Source organism: Alexandromys fortis, unplaced genomic scaffold, assembly GCF_014885135.2.
Source record: "Alexandromys fortis isolate MF-2015 unplaced genomic scaffold, M_Fortis_MF-2015_v1.1 scaffold_9, whole genome shotgun sequence".
Taxonomy (NCBI): Eukaryota; Metazoa; Chordata; class Mammalia; order Rodentia; family Cricetidae; genus Alexandromys; species Alexandromys fortis.
In genome coordinates this window covers 7,734,581-7,754,854 of record NW_026067892.1, presented here as the reverse complement: position 1 = coordinate 7,754,854, position 20,274 = coordinate 7,734,581, and the positions used below count along the sequence as shown (strand labels likewise).

General features: G+C 49.5%; 1 protein-coding gene across 4 annotated transcripts in view; it reads right to left on the bottom strand.

The window, feature by feature from the left end:
* Cabin1 (calcineurin binding protein 1) overlaps nt 1-20,274 on the bottom strand; it is a 115,989-nt gene that overhangs the window by 22,901 nt on the left and 72,814 nt on the right. For all 4 annotated transcript variants that reach the window (XM_050138461.1, XM_050138473.1, XM_050138466.1 and 1 more), the window contains one exon: nt 15,785-15,898. In XM_050138461.1, the coding sequence (XP_049994418.1) occupies nt 15,785-15,898 (114 nt within the window). The remainder of the gene's footprint in view (nt 1-15,784; nt 15,899-20,274) is intronic.

Below are 20,274 nucleotides of genomic sequence, written 5' to 3'. Positions count from 1 at the left end.
GGCATAGAAGGGCACCCACAACACTGGTCTGCATAGGGCATCTTCAACCTAGTGGGGCAGGCTACACAGGCACTATCCACCAATTTCTTCCCAGGTTGAGGAGAACACTGCAGGAAGGGGCAGAGCACCCTACGAGGACTATGCCGTATGGAGAAGACCCTGCCTCCACAAATTTCCCCTCACCGCCAGGGCCAAGTCCACTTCCTGGCCACACTCCCAAAGTGTCAATTACGACACCTCTTCTATTTCCATCTACCTTACCCTAGTTTCTGCCCACCAGTGTCCCTACGTTTCGTACCTTTAATCCAAACAAGGCTAGTCCAACCCTCCCTCCTCTCCACCTAGAAAATAAACCGTTTTCTGCCCTCGGAAGATAACTCTCCTGCTCAGCAATGGGCTTGCTGCTGGGGACATGGAAGAAGCAGACTTGGGCTCCCAGAGGTCATTCAGTTGCAGGTACACACCCGAGCGCAATTCTTCATGGCTTCAAATGCATGTTCCCCGTGATAGGAGTTGAGAATTACCAATCTGATTGTCTCTCAACTCACTGCACCCTCACTGCATCCACACTGCGACCAGGCAGGGAGTTTGGGCACTGGTACAGTTACACAGCTGTTAAGACTGGGACCCATCACGCAAGCCTGGCCAGCTCCGGCGTGGATCACTTCTTGAAGTTGTCCCCAATTGCTGGAGCAGACATCATGACCAGGTGACAAAATGCCATTTGTATTTCACATAACTCATGACTTCACTTCGTTCCTTTTCTGCTACCTAACAGATCAAGTCAGACTAAAGGAAGCTGAGAACATGTGCTCATCACCTCTACCCAGGCCAGGAAGAGGCTGTGGAATCAGTGTCCAGAAGGCCTCCAAGTCCAGTAGCAGCACCTGCTCTCCAGAGCACACCACCCTGCCATACACAGCTCTCACACACACTACGAAGCACATACTGGGGTGCAAACATCTGCTGGCATCATTTTGCCCCAGCCCGAGGGTCCTGGGGAAGGGTACCAAGTGGCCTGAAGGCCCAGTACCTGTCTTTTACAGCAACAGGGAAGCATACATTACCTAAGAACTTGCAGGGTATGGGTTGAACAAGCAAAGTTTCAAGAGGGACATCCCTGGGAGAACATTTATTTCCAGCTCGGCTCTGGAGGCCTTGGCATAACCACCTAACCTTGTTTTTTGAGGTAGGGTCCCACTGTAGTCCAGGCTCAACCTCATGGTAACCTTCCTGACTGATAGTCACTAGCTATCTTGCCCTGTTTGTACACCATGTGATGCCCGGCACGCCGAGCCCTGGCTTGTGCCAGCCAGCTCTCTCCAGAGGCACCATCGTCTCTAGATGATCAGCGATAACAGAGTCCCAGTGAGACATTTCTCACAGGGAAATCACCCTCCTTGTACCTAGCAGCAGACGGATGCTCTAGAGCATGTGCTGAGTGACAATACTATGACAGATGCTGGTGGCTCGTGTACCTTACATCCTTGAAGAACTCTGGCTGCAAAGAGCTTTGAGATTCCTGGCACTTGTCAGTAGCCTGAGCAGTAGAGTCTGGTAGGTCCTGGCTGCCCATAAAGCGCCTGACCTTAGAAGGTGTGCAGACCTCCACCACTACCCTGCAGACAGCCCCTCAGTCACCTCTGGGCATCCTGAAGCCTGAGACTGGGGGCTCTGGCAGCTCTCTACCAGCCCAGAGGCTCAGGTGATTAGGCCATCTTGACCACTCTTCTCTCGTAGGCAAGCAGTAGCCCCCCTTGAGTGGCCATAGGTCTTGTTGGGAATGTAGACTTAGCTTTTGGCACACCCGGCCAATGGCATAGAAAGACATTCCTGACTCAAGTGGGGGTGCATCTCTGGTCTTACAACACTAAGTTCTGGATGACAGAGCTTAGCAGTGCTTAGCTCTGCTGGCTGAGTTACCCGGGGAATCATGGAGCCCCAGTGGTATCTTACAGCTGTTCCTTCTCAAGACCCGGGTCCTTGTACACCTTCAGGTCTTTTTTGGTTCCTTTCTTGTAGGCTTTTACTTCAGTCGCAAGGTAGAACCCGTCTTCCTTCTGAGCTGGATTGAATGCTGGGACAAGAATGCTCCTGAAGAGCCCTAATTTCTAGCCTTGCCACCATTCACCTGCCTCACTACTGTGGGACAGTAGCTCTGTGTAACACTGGATCTGGCGACTTTCCTATTATGTATGTGATAGCCAGTTTTCTTCTTTAGGGTTGAGAAGGGTGAAACAGGCCACCCTTCCTGAGGTACAGAAACCTTGGGTTCCCCCCAAACCATGTGCTCTACTTGACTCTCTTGAGCTAAAACTTTTGGTTCTGAGAAGCTGACCCTCCTGTACTATACAGCTATGCAGTGCCTTCAGATGTCACTGTACCCAACAGTGTCGGGAGAGAGCCAAGGTGCAAAGCATGAAGACTGGCCCGAGGAACATCTCCAGGCTGCTACTGCAAGGGCTCTGCTCAAAGATTCCTGCTCCTAGGGCTAGAACTACAGCAACCTCAGCAGACAGCTATGTTGTACCACTTAAATGTGCTGGGCTGTGAGGTCCCAGTATATGTGTGTGCACCCTCCATGCACTCTTGTGAAGGGAAAGACAGCCCCCCACATCAGGAAGGAAAAGTAGGATCTCAGCCAGTTCCCTGGGCTCTTGTGAACAGGCAGTAATGGGGCATGTCAACTTAGCTTAACCGGCACCTTCAGTCCAGCTACACAGCAGACCACAGAAGGAGAATGTCAAGGGTGGGACGGGACCACGACTGCTATGTGGGAGAAGTGGCAGGCAGTGCTACTAGGTGGATATTATTCCACACAGGAGGGCCAACAAGAGAAGGAGAGGCAGCTCACAGAAAGGCAGTGACGATGGCTGGTATCTGGGAGGGCAGGTATACTTATGGGTCAGGCTACATGTGGCAGAGGGTAGTGGGTAATCTTCAACGACAGGGAAGGGTTACTAGAGGTCAGAGGAATAAATCAGGCAATGGAGGCCAGCAGCCTCTGGGGCAGCCTGGATATGCTGGGAGGCACCAATTTTGACCATGAGCTCCCTATCTAGGAACCTGTGGTTGGTCCACTACTGATAGATCTGGACAGACAGCAATGGTGGCATCTGGGTCAGATAGGCCAATTTTGTCTTACCCAGTTGTGCCTCTCCTGTCCACAAAAAAATGCCTTCCTTCACTTTCTCCCTTCTAAGAGGGTATGAACAGGTCTGGGTCCCTAAGTGCCTCCTTAGGATAACAGGCGCTTACAACAGGCTCCTCTGTGCCCTGCTCCCCACTCCCCAGGCTGGACACAAACCCCGCTGCAATAACCCACTCTTTGGAGGACTGCAAAGCTGCCTCCATTTCACCTCAGGAGGGTAGCCCAGGTCCTAGGAATCCTCCTCTGGCTAGCACACTGGAAAAAAAGAAACAACTAACATAATCTATATGTCTACTGGTTGCTGGCCCCTAAGGAATAGCTGTTATGGCTTGAGAATTCTTCTTCCTAGCTGGCCTAGGGGTGTGTGTGTGTGGAGGGGTATGAGGAAACAATGGAGGAAGGGCACAGTCTGTAAGATCAGATGGCCTCTGTCAGGCAGCTACAAACAGGTACTCTGGCAGACAGGAAAGGCTAGGCATGATAGCTTGATCACATGACAGGAAAGGGATAAGCAGAACTGGCACCTTTGTGGGCATTCCAGTTCCCAGGAAGGCCCATACCTCACTGTTTCTTCCTGCTCTATGATGGCTGGAGGAAGAAACCTTTGCATTCCCGGGTGATGTCAAAAACAAAACAAAAACAAAAAACCTCCAAGCAGGCTCAGCTCCACATATGCACAATCACCCCCTAGCCAGAATGGCAACAAATCCACATGTAAGGGGAAAGGTTTAACCCAGGCACAGGTTTCTTCTATGACAGCCCAGGGCCTCTGACCCATTCTGTGAGAAAACCAGATAAGGTTTGGGATCACCTGTTCAGAGCAGGGACCCTCTGATGACCAAATATCATCTAAGACCAGCACTGTGGTGCTCTTTCTAAGCCAAGCTGAACCTGACAAATGGTAACCAGAACATACTCCTCCATGCACAGACTGCTCTCAGCCCATCTCGATGCTCTCACTCCACACAACTTCCCTTAGGCCTTCTTTCAGATAGTATGACCAAACTCCATTAAGGCTTCCCGAAGTGTCTTCATCACCTTTGCTGAAGACTGCCAGACAATCATCTCCAGCATGCACACTACTACAAGACCCACTATTATAGTAGGGGTGCCTAGGCTAAGGGTTGGGCAAGGAATCAAGTTTAGGGAGTTTAACAGTAGGCTCCAAGCTGAAGGGAGCATTCCCTTACTGTGTACCTGCAACAGGCATCCTTCTATAGAAGAACATGTCTTCTATAAAGGACTCCCCATTCACAGCCTTTGAAGGCCAGCCTCGTCTGCCAAAGGCATCCACAACACCTTTGCACCAGATGCCTTTGCCCAAGGCAGTTATGCGAAGTTATATTTGAAACAGGATCCTCAGTGAAAGACTCTATGGCCAGGGAGATTCCACTCTGGAAAAACAGCCCCATGCTAAACCAATGGCTGGTTTCCCTTGGAGCCCAGAGCTGGCCCTCATTTGACTCATTGCCTCAAGAGCCTCATTCTGAATGCTTAAGCCAATGACTAAGTGTTCATTTGCAAAGAGGAAAAGTGTTTAGGGCACTAGACAATCTGCACCCTGCCAGTGATGGGCTAGGGTCTATCTTAAGGTCCATGAGGCCTCGTCTTCGCTTATCTTGTTTTGTTTTGCTTTTTGAAACAGGGTTTTGCTAAGTAGCTGGCTGGCTTCAAACTCTTGATCCTCCTTGACTTAGCCTTCTGAATACTGTAATTGCAAGTAGGCATCACTATGCTAGGTTCAATCAAAATTTGCTTTTGGACTGGTGCAATAGCACAGCTGGTCAAGATACTGCTGAGCCTGACAACCCGAGTTTGATCCCCAGGACCCACATGGTGGAAGGGGCCTGCAAGCTATCCTCTGACCTCCGCACATGCACTGCGGCACAGATGTAGACACATACATGCATGGCCTGTACACACATGTGCACCTACCCACCCACACTCACACACGCGCATATGTTTTCAATCAGCTAAACTTGTGTAGTTCTGTCAGGGCACTTTACCAATCTGTCCACTCTATCTCACTTTCTCCACTATCAATGAGCCTTGTCATCTATGTCCCTTTTTCCACCAAGTCCCTTCCCTGTCAACTGACCCCTGAACACAATGGTCATGGTCGCTGTTGCTCAGTACTAGCCTGTTCTCATATGATCTTTAACCTCACCTTGAGGTAATGTCAGGTCCTCTGTTCAGATGAAGAAATAGCCTACAAACACTAACGGGCTTGCTCACAGCTGCAACAGTATGAATGGAGCCAGGAGTGGAGGGGGTTTCCTCTACCTATGTGATGCATGATGCAGTCTTTGGCTTGCCCCTCTCAGGCAGTTCCTGGCCCCAAGAGCCTGTTACCATGATAATCAGGCAGGGGCAACCAAGTTCAAACCCATTATCTTAGAAGTCAAACTTCTCAAGAGGGAAAGCAGGGGGAAGAAGGGAGAAGGGAGAAAGGAAAGGAAAGGGGAGGGAGAAAAATGGGGAGAGATGAAAATTACCCAAGCCAGGAGGCCTGGCACTGCGCTAAGAAGGAACACTGGGCACTGGGTGCAGGGTACATGGCAGAGAGGAAGTCCACAGCCTCTCAGGGATCACACCCCTTCTATTCAGAAGCTGGCATGGTACAGCTAAGCAGGTGGAGCTTGGCCCTTCCTAGTCTTCTGGAGTAGCTGCCACTACATCTGTTTTTCATTGGTTATGTGAAAAGGTTTCTTCTGGAAAGGGAGATGGAAAACCACTGACCTTATCCAATTGGCCCACCTTTGGAGAGGGAGACACTGAGGTCAAAGGGGCTGGGGACAGGAAGTCTAAAGTGGGGCAGGGCAGAGTCCTTCTTCAGTGTGTGTACACTGGGGTAGCTTTGGCTTAGGTGCTTGCCTTCCCAGTCCATCCTGTTACACATAAGCCCTCTACAGATGCTCTTGGCTGGAAGCCCCAAACTGGGGCAATCTCAATGGCATGTATAGCAAAGAATACGAGCCCTCACAGAGCTCAGGGCAACCTTAGGCTCTCCGCTGCCATAGGCATCCATCACAAGCTTAACCTGGTGACTTGCTGCAAGTGCATACTCTCCTATGGGAGCAATGGCAACAGGGGTACTGGCCAGTCCCCTCACTCAGCTTCCATGGCCACAGCATGTCCAGTACTGAGGCTGAATAAAAAAGTCCAGCACTGTCACACCTATGCTCTCAAGCAGGTGTGTTCCTAGAATGACCTCCTGTTCCTTGGAACCCCAAAGTTAGGGGTTCCCAGCTCCAGCTCAACAACCATGGACTTCTCCCAGCTTCTTTCTCTGCCGTGCCCTACTCCACTTTGAGAGCTTTGCTGAGGCCCTATGCACAAGACTAGAAGTATACAGCACATCAGAGCCTGAAGCAGTGTCCTAGGGGCACTGCCTATGCTAAAACCATCACACACAGGTATCAGAAAGACATGACAGGGTCAATTAGTCAAAGAGCAAATCTTTGAAAAATAACTTACAGTAGAAAAACAAGTCTGTGCTGGAATGTTCTTCTCTGTGAAAACGCTAAACAGTACACTCTTGACTGAACACTCACTCTAGCAGGGTAGTTGGGGGTGGAGGGACTCTGGGCTGAGGTTGAGCTGGACATATCCACTAACACCGTAGTCTATCTAGGGGAAAAACAGCAGTGATCCAGAGTAGCTGTGCAGAAACTTTGGCATGGAGGTTGGCCAACAGGACATGGTCCTGAGCCCTGGGCTTGATTCCTTGCTCTGCTACTTGCTGGTTGTGTGACCTTGGGCAAGTCATGCTGTAGCATCTACATGAACTTCTGCATCCTCTTTTAGGGCTGTCCCAAGGACTCAGGTCACAAATGCAAAGGGTTTAAGAGTTCACCCCCTCTTCTGTCCATGAATCCTGGCCTTGCCATAATTCTCAGTACCTCTAGGCAACAATTGCCTCTGGTGGTCAGAAAAGAATGCACACCAGAGGAAGACACTCTAAAGGCCGCTTACATTTGACTTTTGTTGCTTTAGATTAGAGCCGTGATGGCTGCAGCCTGGCTCGGCAAGATTTCTAACTGCCACAACCTGGGCCTGGGTGTTTTATACAATGATCCACCACTGTCTTATCCCTATGTCCTCACTGTGTGCCTCCTCTTACAGACAGGGCAGGAGACTCACAGCTCTTCCCCACGTGATGGCCAGGGAGGGCTCCAGCCTAAACCTGGACTGAATTAGTCTGAGCTGTGTGGTTCCAAAAAGTTCCGAAGCTCAGAATATGGGAAGGATGGAAAGGTCAGTGTGGGCTCTGAGTCCATGCTAACCCCTTTAAGATTCTCAAGAACAGGACTGCTTCTCCCTGGAGAACTTGAAGTGTTTCTTTTGTTTACTCTGCTTGAGCAATTGGCCCATGGATCATCTCAGCAATGCTAAAAATAGCAGGATTGCAGCAATTCTGACTACAGCCAAGAAACTCACATTTCCTCAATTGAAACTTTCCCCTGCTTTTCTGTCCTCTGATTCCCGCTATGATGTGACTGGCTTCCTTCTGCCCCACCTGCAGCAGTAAGTTATTGCTGTACACCTTGGACCAAACTAGTGAGGAAGAAGCAGCTGAATCAAGCCAGGAGACCTATAAGAGTGACAGCCACCAAGAAAGAAGTGAAGGACAGAGAAGCTGGCCAGTTTTCTCACCAGCCAGGGGTAGTTACATCTACTGTCTTCAGTGACAAGCTGTCATGGAGAAGAAAAAGCCTCAACCAATGTCAGCCAATGTCTTCTGAGAAGCAGAGATCTTGTTTCAGATGAGGTAATGAGCAGCACCACTTCCCAGCAGCAGATACCAAGTTTATAGAGCATTAGCCCCATCCTTGAATGAGGACAGCACCAGTAAGTCAGTCTCACCAACGGGGACACCCCAGGTAGACCCTTCATGGGGTTCTCCCTACTGAGTCCCAGCGAGGCAATCTGGCCCAGGTACAAATGCACCAGCACAGCAATCAGGAGCAGCCGCCTCTTTTTCTTCCCCAGTCTTAGGAGTGGCAGCCCCGATGAGCCTGGATGAAAATGCTACCACAAAGACCAGGTACAACCGACAGCTAAACACAGTCCAGCTCAACACTATGGCCTACCTACTGGTCCCCTGACTAACCTTACTTCCTAGGGGAGGGCTACCTGACTTATGTTCTTCTGCCTGTTGCCAACTTATTTTCTCCCATAAGTAGCACTCCTGCTTGGAGCGGCTGGGCCACATCCAGTGAAGGTACAAGCAGGTCACTGACTTTCTTCCCCTGAGCGAGGCTACCAACCTCTTTAATCATGGGCTCTACTGCTAGACACACAAGGCTCACAGCTCTCCTTCTGCACAGACCAGCCATGAGACTGGGCCAAGTCTCGTTACCTATCAGCATCCCTGGAAACATGGATCTGAGCCTGGCTGACCCTGTGGCATGTGGAATGTTTACAGTGGGTCGACATGCTCCTTGGCGCCCGGGCACAGTGACAAAGAGAGCTGCTAAGTGTCGGTCACACTTGCTTCTAGGTTAAAAGATGATGCTGTGGGACCAGCCAAGGAAGCTACAGGCTATCACAAACTAGGTAGTTTCTACCCTGACGTTCCTGGCTCTGGCCAGTGCACATGGTAGATGAATCTCCCTGCTGAGAGTTACAGAGCTTCTTGACATTGAGCTTTATTGATATCTACCCAAACAAGCCTGAACTTGGGTCTGCGGTTGGAGACAAGGACTATGCACAACCAGATCAACCATGGTGCCTCTTTGAAACCAGAAGACAGAAAGAAAGCCAAGCCTGGTAGTGGTGGCACATGCCTTTAATCCCAGCACGGGGGAGGCAGAGGCAGGCGGATCTCTGTGAGTTTGAGGCCAGCCTGGTCTACAGAGTGAGTTCCAGGACAGGCTTCAAAGCAATACAGAGGAACCCTGTCTTGAAAAACCAACCAACCAACCAACCAACCAACCAAACAAACAAACAAAAAGTAAAAAAGCAAGTATGCTGAACCTGATGCTGACCAGGGGAGAGAATGCTGGACCTGATGCTGACCAGGGGAGAGAATGCTGGACCTGATGCTGACCAGGGGAGAGAATGCTGGACTTGATGCTGACCAGGGGAGAGAATGCTGGATCTGATGCTGGCCAGGGGAGGGGATGCTGGACCTGATGCTGGCCAGAGGGGGAGGGTGATACTGGACCTGATGCTGGCCAGAGGAGGCAATGCTGGACCTGGGTATAGCAGGAACCGAGGCCTCGCCATGGCTGGATTCCTGGGCACTGAGCCAAGCTATACCTGTGTTCTGGGCTGCTGCTCTCCTCTTACTCATCCCTAGGAATTCTCAAAAGATCACACATAGTCACTAGGCACTGAGCTAGGGGAGATGCTAGGAGGGTGACAGTAATGCTTTCAGGTTTGATGGTTTCCATAAACTGTTCCCTCCCTGGCTCTGCTGGTATCTAATGGCTCTATGGAAGGAGGGCACTGCCTGAGGAGCAGCCTGGAAAGTGCGTATCTATTCACTTGATAGGGGAAGGGGATTCCCCCAAGGCCACAGGGCCAACTGGCGGTAGTCAGAGTAGAGTGAGCAGTACCAGGCATCCCTGCTGAGATCTTCAGGGAACTCTTCTCCGTCTCTGGCAGATGTCGTTCAGCTGCCCCCACCAACTGAGGTCCTTCTTCCCCCTTAACCACATCAAGGTCCTTGAGGTACTAGGCTCTAGGGTTAGGAACAGCAGATACTGAAAAACAAAGATGGCTCACAATGCCCATCCCTTCTTTTTGTTTAAGCCACAGTCAGGACAAAAGACCCACTTGGGCCTCTGCGGTGGCCGCCAAGTAAGAGTGGACAAGCCCAGAGCCTAGGCAAAGAAAACTAGCGTCAGGCATGGGAAGGAGCTCAGCTTCCCCAGTCACCTGCACACAGACGGAAACAATTCTTGTTCCTCACCACACTGTTGAAAGATGGCTGGGAAAGACAGCATAATTCTGTGGAACAGAATCTGGCCTGGTACTGGACGATTCGGCAGTACATGAAAGTACTAGGAGCACAGGGATTGCTCCCTGGCTTCCCGAATCTGTCCTGGAGGCTCCTGTACAGCTGAGGTGGCTGTAGCACAGCAACAAGCTCTAGAATGGTGGAAAACATACATCTTTCGAGAAGGGGCAAGACAGACAAGATGTAGCTCAAGTCAGACAGGGAAGTATGATGTAGCCACAGGTACTAACTCTCAGCCTAGGCCACACAGAAAGGGTCTGGTGTGGTACACGGGCCCACTACAAGAATGTTTTAGTCGGCTCTCCTAGAGCCAAGGTAGCCCTCATGCTTCCGGAAGACCTCGCCACATGGGAACCAGGGTGTTTCAATCCTGTCTCTTCTGAAACCAGCTCTGGTCTCTGGGATCAGTGGAAGACCTTTGGGGTTCAAGAGACCTGAAGCTCCATGTGGGTCAATCTGTAGTCATATGGATGAGCTGCGTGTGTTCTAAGTGCTGGGGGCATTCATGAATCTACCTGTTGGAACCATCCTGCTCCAGAGAAACCTTGGTCTTTGTGTGAGGCCAAAGGGGTAGAATGACTGAGTACTGAGCCTACCTGCACCCCAGATCTAAGTTTTTCTCAATGCCTTGGGTGGGAATATGTCTACTGCCTACCTGCAGTACCCATTGCTTCTTTCCGAAAGGCTAGAAACTGGGTTAAAACAGGGGGAAAAAAAAAAAACCGGTCTTCTAAAATAAGCAAACATTTTTGGGGAAGATGAAAGAGCCATCTCTGGCTCTGTTACTATGGGAACACTTCAGAATCAACTACAAGATAGGGAGAGATGCTCACCCTGGACAAAACAGCCTGGTTTCAGCCCACGCAGGCTTGCTTGCCTGCCTGCCCAGAGGTGAACATGCTTGCACAGGAAATGCAGGAACCTTCTGGACACCCAGAAGCCAGTTCCTAGCTCCAGTGGTGTGGGCAAGCTACCCAGACAGGCAAGCCACCTGTCAACCTAACTTGGCCTGTGCTTTCCTGCCCACCCTGCCTTTCCAGGCAAGGACAGCCCCTGCTTCTTTTCCTATTCTGCAACACCCTTAGCCTGGCACTGGTTAATTAGGGGCCTTTTCATATGCCTGCAGGCCCAGCCTCAGCCTGTCTCCTACCCCTGAATCCACAGCTGCACACGGTTCCTCTAGATCCTGCAGAAGGAAGTACAATACTGCCAAGCTGGTTCCTGACCAGCAGTGCCCAAGAACTCCACCTGTGTTTGGACAGAGATGAGACTGTTTGCTGGTATAAAAGGGCTAGAGAAATAAGCACCTCCAGCTGGGCATCAGTCTCCTGCTGCAGAAGCTCCAACTAGGAGCTCTGATCTATTCCTCCCTCAGCCTCATGAACAGAGACACCCCAATTAAAAATATAGTTGTGGGAATAGGAACACACATGTGTGTGAGCACAGATGTGCATATGCCATGGAGCATATGTGGAGGTCGGGGGACAATTTTCAGGAGTTAGTTCGCTCTTGCTTTACTCAGAGAATCAATGTTGGTCAGATGGGGCTGAAAAATCAGTTATGATTAGAAAGAGACCAGCATCAGGTAACATCTTCTGGGAAATATATCCTTGAGGTAGGCTAGGCCAGCCCAGGAGACTCAGAGAGCAGACCAAAGGAGGACAATGACGAAAGCATTGGGTTCCTTGACATGTGCACCTAGAGGGCTAGGAGAATCCCTTGGGCTTGCTATGTGTGGGGTTCCTCCTTTGCTGCCTCTGTTATCTTAAGTTAGGCCTGGTGCCTAGCATGGCAAGAAATGTTGGGCTGGAGCCTGGAGAACCCTGGAGCCACGGCAGGTGCAAAGCAACCTAGAAACTTCTCCAAGGTGTAGTGTCAGTAAAACAAACAATAAAACCAAGTTGTTGAAAGTCACATACACTGTTGACACATTCTCATATACAGGCAGGCCTATTTATAAAGCCAACACAGGGGTGCTCATAGGAGCGGGTTTGAGAAGATACAGTGCCTGGGGAGTTGTCACAGGGCTAAGGTTTCCCTGTGTCTGAACTGCTGCTGGTGACAATGTGGTCCTATTTTAAGACCCCCCACAATTTTTTAAAAGTGTTGTTATTATGTAACAGAAGGGTTCCCTGCGAGGATCTGAGGAGAGGGATAGTACGCACAGCCCAGGGAAGCAGGCCCGCAGGGACTGCAGGTCAAGGCATTTGTCTACTCTGCATTCAGTGTGTGACTGAAGGAACTGAGGCAGCCTGCTTACCCAACCTATAGACTTGTCAAAGACACTGCCACACCCAGAAAGGAGCAAAGGACTGCTTGAAATGATTCTTTGACATGTTGCTAAATACTTTTCTCAAACTTGGTCAAGGATGCAGGATGTACATGCAGAATTCTCAGGGCATCTCAGAACCTTTCTGTAAAAAAATTAATTTTATTATTTTATGTATGTGGGTGCTTTGCCTGCATGTGTCTGTCTGTGTACCACTCGTGTGCCTGGTGTCCTTGGTGGTCAGAAGAGGGCATTGGATCCTTTGAGACTGCCCTTATGGACAGCTGTTGGCTACCATGTAGGTGATGCGAATGAAGCTCAGATCCTCTAAAGGAGTAGCTAGTGCTCTTAACTACTGAGCCATCTCTCTGGGCCAACACTCCTATCATGCTAGGCCCCCAGTCTTATAGGCTAAGGAGTTTAAATCACAGAGGTGGCTGAGGAGGAATGCCACACATACCAAGCCCACAAGGGATTCTCGTAGGCCCTTCAGGTAGAACTCATTTCTGGAGGGAGAGGTTCTAGAAACCACAGGAGGAGCTGCAGGGAATGAACATAATGGGAAAGAGGCTGCAGCACCTGCCTGAGGGGTGACTTTTCAATTTCAGTATCAGCGAGGAGGGAGGACTAAGTTTGAGGAAGGCACGAAGGCTTTGCTTCACCTTGCAATATCCCTGTGCTGTCTTTAATAGGTCAAAGGACCAACACAGGAAAGGCAGGAAGGAAATTATTTTTCTGAGTACCTACCATGTGCCATTCTGGGTTTCGGGCACTACACCATTACCTAACTTGGTTCGTACAGTTACTTTGCTTTGTTTAAGACAGTTTCCCTGTGTCGTCCTAGCCCAGACAGTCCTGTCTCGGCCTTCAGAGCAGAGAATTACAGGCACGTACCACCAAACCTGAGATCCTACAGTTAACATTCTTGTGACGTAATGGAACTCCACTTTATGAGTTGAGTTACCAAAGAGCTCCAAAAATTAAACAACACGCCTAACTCCAATTCAACCTAGAAAAATAGGTTTGCAAAAGGGTCCACTTAATTAATATATAGTGTCTTCTAGATCAGTAACAAAAGAACTGGTCGTCCAGTAGAATAATGAACATAAACAAAAACTGTGCACAAGCCAAAACGGTTGGACCAGGGACACAGGAGTGTCCTGTTCTACATGTGTGAGGACCTAGGTTCAACACCCAACACCACAGAGAAGTCATCTGCACAGTTAGTATATTATACAGAATCTCACTCATAGGGAATGGAACATGGCAACAGGTTTGGTTTTTTTTCCTCCCTTACTAAAAAGCAGGTATTCACTCAGGAGGCAGAAGTAGGAGAATCATGAGTTTGAGGCCAGACTGAACTACAGAACAATCTGTTCCCCACCACCATCCCAAAGTCAGAGCCATCAAGATGGCTCCAAAGACAGAAGCACTTGCTGTACAAGCCTAGCAACCTGAGCTTGACCCCCAGAACCCAAGACAAAGCAGGAGGTAAACAACTAGCTCCACAGTGCGGCCCTCTGCCCTTTATTTACAAGCCAGGGCATGCACACTATGGGACAAGTGTCCCCACACATGTATGCACATAAACACACAAAACCCTTAAAACTATAAAGTTAAAAATATTAATAGTACTGATAAACTGCTGAAGCCTTTAGAAAAAAGGATGTGTGTAAAGGTGGGGGTGGAGGGCAGATCTAGGAGAGCAGTATCTTCTGATACTTTAAAAGTACCACAAACATTAACCCAGGCAGGAATTCTATTTCAGGCTTTTTCTTATAAATGGGCTCCCACAAATGTACAATGTACGTATCTTGTAGTTACGGAAGACTGGATCCATCAGTGGGTGACGATGGGCATCCACCTGAATACTGGGCAGCTATATAGAGTGATCAAAGGTAGGGGTGGGGATGAATGCCTAGAAGCCCAGCACTTGGGGAAGTAGAGGAAAGAGCATCTAATTCCTCAATGGGTCTGAGGCAAGCCTAAGCCAGAGGTCCTGACTCAAGAAAACAGCAGATGCAACAGAGCAGGCCTGTAATTCCAGCACTGAGGCTTAGGTAGCAGCCTGCGCTATATAGCAAGACCCTTTCTCAGGCAGAGGAAAAAGATTACTGTACACTAGCTTAGCCTGAGCAAGGCTCTGACTTTGATCCCCAGCCCTTGATAAATAGAATGAACACATTTTAAAACACTCTCTAAGAGATGCTATTAGTGAAAAAACAAGACAACAAGCACACACTAAGGGCCGAATTGTGCACGCTTCTGTTCTCCACATGTAGATACATGCACTGGCTTACAAACAGGTCTTCTGGAAGGACTCTCAGGACAAAGAAGAGCAAGAATAGGTCTGGGCAAAGGGGTATGTGGGTGTCCCTTTTCACAGCAGATTCTGTAGTACCATGTAGTTTGATTAGCAAAGACACCTACTACCTGCCTATCAATGACAACAGTGAGCACAGGTAGGTGCAAGGTTCTAGACTTGAGTGCCTCCTCACCCACAAGTTACACAGCCTGGGAGAAAGGATGAGCCATGGAACTGGACACTCACCACTTGACCAGCTCTCAGTGAGGGCTCTGGCAACCTTCCACCTTAAAGACCTGCCTCTGCCACAACCTTCCTGCCTGTCAATACCTCTGTTGGCAAACCCTGCCCTTAAATCTCTCTCTGCTAATATCAAGATATCAGGGGAAACAGAGAAGAAACAAGAACTAAGAGGGTCTGTGTGGCCTGCCAAGGCTACCTAACTAGGAGCCAGCAACTCTGGGAGGAGTGTGGAAGGGAAGAAGACCTAGACTAGAGGTAGAAAGGAGCGACAGCCCACTGTTGCTGAGTGGGGCAGGGTGCGTGTGGGGAGACTGGGCGTCAGCTAAAGAAGGCTTTTAGGAGGCAGACAGGGTAGCCCTGGAAGGTGGATGATGACCCAGCCATGAAAACACTGCTCCCCGTCACAAGGAATGGCAAAGCTGACTGGAAGGGCACTGAAGGCTCAACCTTGGGAAAACTTGTTTTCAAGTAGTAGAGTTAGCCTTAGCGAGAGTCTCCTCGGTGCCCAAGATCACACGGGGGAGGTGGACCTGCTCCAGAGCTACAAGCCCAAAGTCCTCTCTCTCTACTGCACATACGGCCCCTGAACACCCAGGCCTCTAGAGGACACATAGAGCTCATCCATGCCTCTCCCGAGTGCCCAGAGGAGTAATGACTTGCTAGAAGTCACTCAGTTAATTACAGCCCCGTATCAGTTTTGAATTCTCTTATCTGTATCCCCGTCTACCCTCTGAGGATGCTACACACCTGAAGCTCTGTAAACACCTGACCAGGGGGGCGATTCACACAGCTTTAGTGAGAAACAGTGGCAGCAAGCAGCCTCAGAAATCAACAAGGCAAAGTACTCACGTTGAAGAAATTGGTCTTGTTCCTCTCGCAGAAGAGCCCCTGTGCCGGCATGTGCTGCAGTTGTTGCCATGGGATACTGCTGCCTAGCAACACATCACGGGCCCACTGGAGGTTCTGGGGAAACAAAAGTAGGTTGGAAGTGAGTGTGTGGGATGCTCAGGGTGCCCATGGGAAAGCAGGTGGTCCCTTCTTCATGGCTGCACTGGCAAAAACTGTGGTCAAGAGCAGTTCTTCAGACAATGATCCTATAGCTCCAGGAGGCTCTGGACCAGAGCTCTGAACACTGGGTTGTGGGATGCATTTTTGGAAGTAATTTTTTTTTCTGTTCACCATAACTGACTTAGGAATGTGACCTCAGACTTCGTAAGGCAGTGGGCATAGAGGGGCCCCTCAGCTTGCCCAACCCTACAAATCTGCCTTGTAGACTCAGTGTCCACACGTTACTAGGTACCCCTATTAGCCCCAAAGGCAGACCCTACTCATTTATCACGAATCCTTACTTATTATAACCTGTAGTAGAGTTGCCTTAGAGGCCTGGGCTTTGCTTGGGCCCAGACTCTCTTGGCAATGGGGCTTCTTGCTGGAACCCATGTAGGAGTCCTGAGAGGCAGAAGGGAGAACAGGTACAGGCCTGACTTAAGACTGTTTCACTAGGCCATACAGAGATCAGTCCTTTCCCACCATGCGTCTGGCCACACCTTCCCCTCTCTGGGTATGCAGCTGAAATGAGAAGCCTAGCCATGCCCCTTTGGACCCATGACCACTTCACCCTTTCTGCGGTATTCACCCTCCCCATCTAATTGACGTTCTCGCCTGAGCCTCTTGTTTGCCTGGTCCTGGACCCAGACTTTGACTCCAGGAGCTCCAAATGCTCATCTGTTCACATTCTGCATGCCATTACTACTCTAGGTCTAAGTAGAAACTCTGACTCCAAGTGAGACACACACTGCCTGACAACTGAACCTCTGACCTCTGCTCTGCCTCTACAAAAAGCCACCCTCCCTCCACCAAGGAGTTTCCTGGAACTGCTCGGGACTCTGTGGCCAAGGGTTGGAGACACACAAGAATGAAGATCTTTTAGCAACAGGCACAGGTGAGGTCTTAAGTATGCACCTCTAGAAAAGACATTCAAGGCAGAAAAGGCTTGAGTTTCCATGGAGCTAACAGGAGACAGCCACTTTCCAGCAGGCTGGATAGTGAAGCTCAACACTGACTCTAAGGCCGGTATCTTCAAGGGCAAGGCCTGGTCCCAGTACCAAAGGCTAATGCCTCAGAAAGTCAAGGCTGCTCTGCCCAAGTAAGAGTACACCCCTATCATCTGACCTGACCTGCAAGGAGGGGCAGGGAAGCAGTGGACAGCCCAGCATGAGAGCAACCACAGCAGGTAGAGGGCACTCTGTCCACATGACCCCTGGCAGCCTTGTAGGTGGAGGTGGTTCTGGCTGAACCCACTGAGTCCAGATACCTGTTCCTACTTGAAGCTGGCATGCTGAGTGAGAGCAAGCACAGGGTCTAGCTCAAGGAGGAACTTCCACCAAGGAAAGGCAGAGGCCATTCTTTCTGAGGCTCAGCTGCTGGTAGGCTATGTCCACTGCCTCTAGCACGCACAGACCTTTCCAGGGTCCCAAGAGAATATGCTATCTCTTAAGTCGAATAAATACACCAGTGGGGCTCCTGCTTTCTCCACCCGAGGCCCAAAGAGTAGGGGTGGGTGAGATCAGAGTGCTCTACCTTTGACTTTGGTCCCCAGCTTTGAAGCACAAAGTACATGCTTCTTCACACGAGGAGCAGGGGAAACGTTCAGTCACTTTCCACCCGTGCTCTAATGCTCCAGTAGGAACGATGGGTGGGCCACATTCAAATGCCCAATTCCCAGGCCAGCAGTCATGAGTACCACTGCTCTATACTCATCAAGAACTATACGGGAGTGAAGATATGAATGCCTCCAAATCCTGGACCCAGCAGACTTAGAATCAATTTTGACCTTTTTAATAATAGAAATACTATGATAAACAGTTCCATGTTTAGAAAAAGCCTAACATGGAGCTGGTGAAATAAAGTGTGGCCTATTAACCAAGAAAATGTAGTATGGCCATTAAAATTGTTATAATTAAGAATTTGGGTGCATGGGGCAAATTTTTAAAAAGCAGAATCAAAGTAGTATGTGTTGTATGCATAAAGAGCCAGGTGCTGCAGCACAAACTGCCATCCCAACACTCAGAAGGCGGAGGCAAGAGGAACACAAGTTCCGGGACAACCCTAGCTCCCTAAGCAAGACCCTCTCTCCAAGAATGGAAGAGAAAAGGGAATTCTCCCATTATTCCTGGGACTACTACTCAATGAAAAAGGCATTCAGCGAAGTAGAGATACTTCCTGACTGTACCCTGTGGGGTTACCAAGCATGGCCCCGAGAGGCTGCCAGCCTCTGTGGACAACATGGATGGCACTGTATCCTTCCTCCCTCCTGGGTTTGTTCCTGGTCTTTATTCAGACCCTTCAAAGAGTGTCCCTGGGTTCTACTACAAATCTCTACAAATCACAGAGGCTACTTCCTGTCTGCCCCACAGTTAAGTGTCTCTCACCCTAAGGCCACACAATGCCCAAACCCCCACCTTCGACATTGCAACAGTGTCCTTGCGACTTCCACTGCCTACCTGGGCCCTAGGGAGCCTGTGATTCTGCTCTCCTCCATATCCATCATTGTGTACCAGGCCTGATCTCATCTCAAGATGGCGGTGCAGCCCTACCATCCACCTGGAAGCCTTACTCGCGACTTCCTCGTGGGTTTCAGAACTCACTGTTTCATTCATAACTCTGGTCAGAAAAGCCTTCTCTGGATTTTCCAAATAGCCACACTATCCCTTCCATTCCCTTACCCAGTTTATATCCTCCCAGACCTATCACTAGCTGCCAGCAGATGTGTTTTCTATTCTACCCCCTGATAACCAATGGGCACACTTGAGAGCTTGCTTTTGATCCCTGCCTCCTCAAGATGGCCTTCTATACGGTAACTGCTCAGTTATGATGTTGAACCTGTACAGATACACACTAAAACACAACTAAGTCTGCCATTCATGGATCTTGGACAATGAGGGAGGACATTCTACTTTCTAACCTTAAAGAATCTTATTTGTAACAGATGCTGCAGGCAAAGTATTCAAACCCCTTCAGACTTCTGTATCTACATCCCTTGGTGGGAGTAAGAGTTGGGAAAACAGCAACCTTTATGAGGCAATCTGTCTCACTCCCTCTGTACCCCCCAGGCTCAAAGACTCTTTATCAAACCAAAAGGCAGGCATACTGAAATGCATTCCCGATTTGAGCAAGGAGTGTTGTAATCTTAGCACCAGTGAGACTGAGGCAGAAGGCTGGCCACAAGTAATAAGAACTCACCTTAGCTAAGACATTATTCTAGAAAGCACACAAAGTAAAGCCTGCTAAGACCCTATTGGACATAGTGGCCCAAGACATTTTGAGAATACCAGGCAAAACAGCATTTTGCCTATGGGGCAAAGGAAGGTACTGAATACCCAGTTTAAGACTAATATACTTCTTAACAGTTGGGCCTGCTACCTAGCAAGTCCAGGGCTCAGTGGTCCTTGGAGATTCCACACCAGAATGTGCACTACTGTGGGGTCTCAACACAGGAGTCGGCCTCTGATCAAACCCAAAAAGTAGGTTCCTTCCACACAAGCCTTGAGCCAAAACAGCAGGCTCTGATTGAGCTAGTGTGTCCGGGCCACCCCTGCACAGACTCAGTGTTTGCCTTTTTGTGGCTGGCCTATTTCACTAAACACAACATCCTCAGGTTCATCCATATTGGTAGACTGGATAACATCCCACACTATTATTGATTACATATTTTATTACTGTATTATTGAAACTGGGAATGTATCTCACCAACTTCATTTTTCTTTGGCTGTTTGGCTCCAGGGCCCATTTTATCAGTCTCTCTGCCCTGGACTGTAATATACTTATAATAGTTACAGCAAAAATTGGAGGACCTGGGCTCCAGGACAACAGGACATTTTTCACCCAGACCCCTACCTACTGGTGAGGGCAGGAGCCCAAATGATAAGATATCCTGATACAACATGGAGGGCAGCCACATATAGGCATCAAAGATTCCCCAGGAGAAGACCTAGCCTTGGCAACTCTACAAGGCACAGTCCTCAGAAGGCCTAATTGGGTGGGGGATGGGAGTGGGGTGCTGTACAGTGACTACAGAGATGGAGGGGCAGAGGAGATGGGTCTGGGTAATGGGAAAGAAGGGGTGTTTGCCTACCTACCCCATCATCACAATCCTGTATCACCAGCAGACTCCTTCAACAAAACAGCCCTGGGCCTCCAAGAGCGCCTAGCTATAAACCCTGGGTCTGTCCCTAGGAGGATCTGCTCCACAACACACAGCAAGGCAATGATTTTACCTGGAGTGACATGTGAAAGACCAAAGGGATCAGCAGCAGTTAAGTGTCCATGCTGCCTGTTGG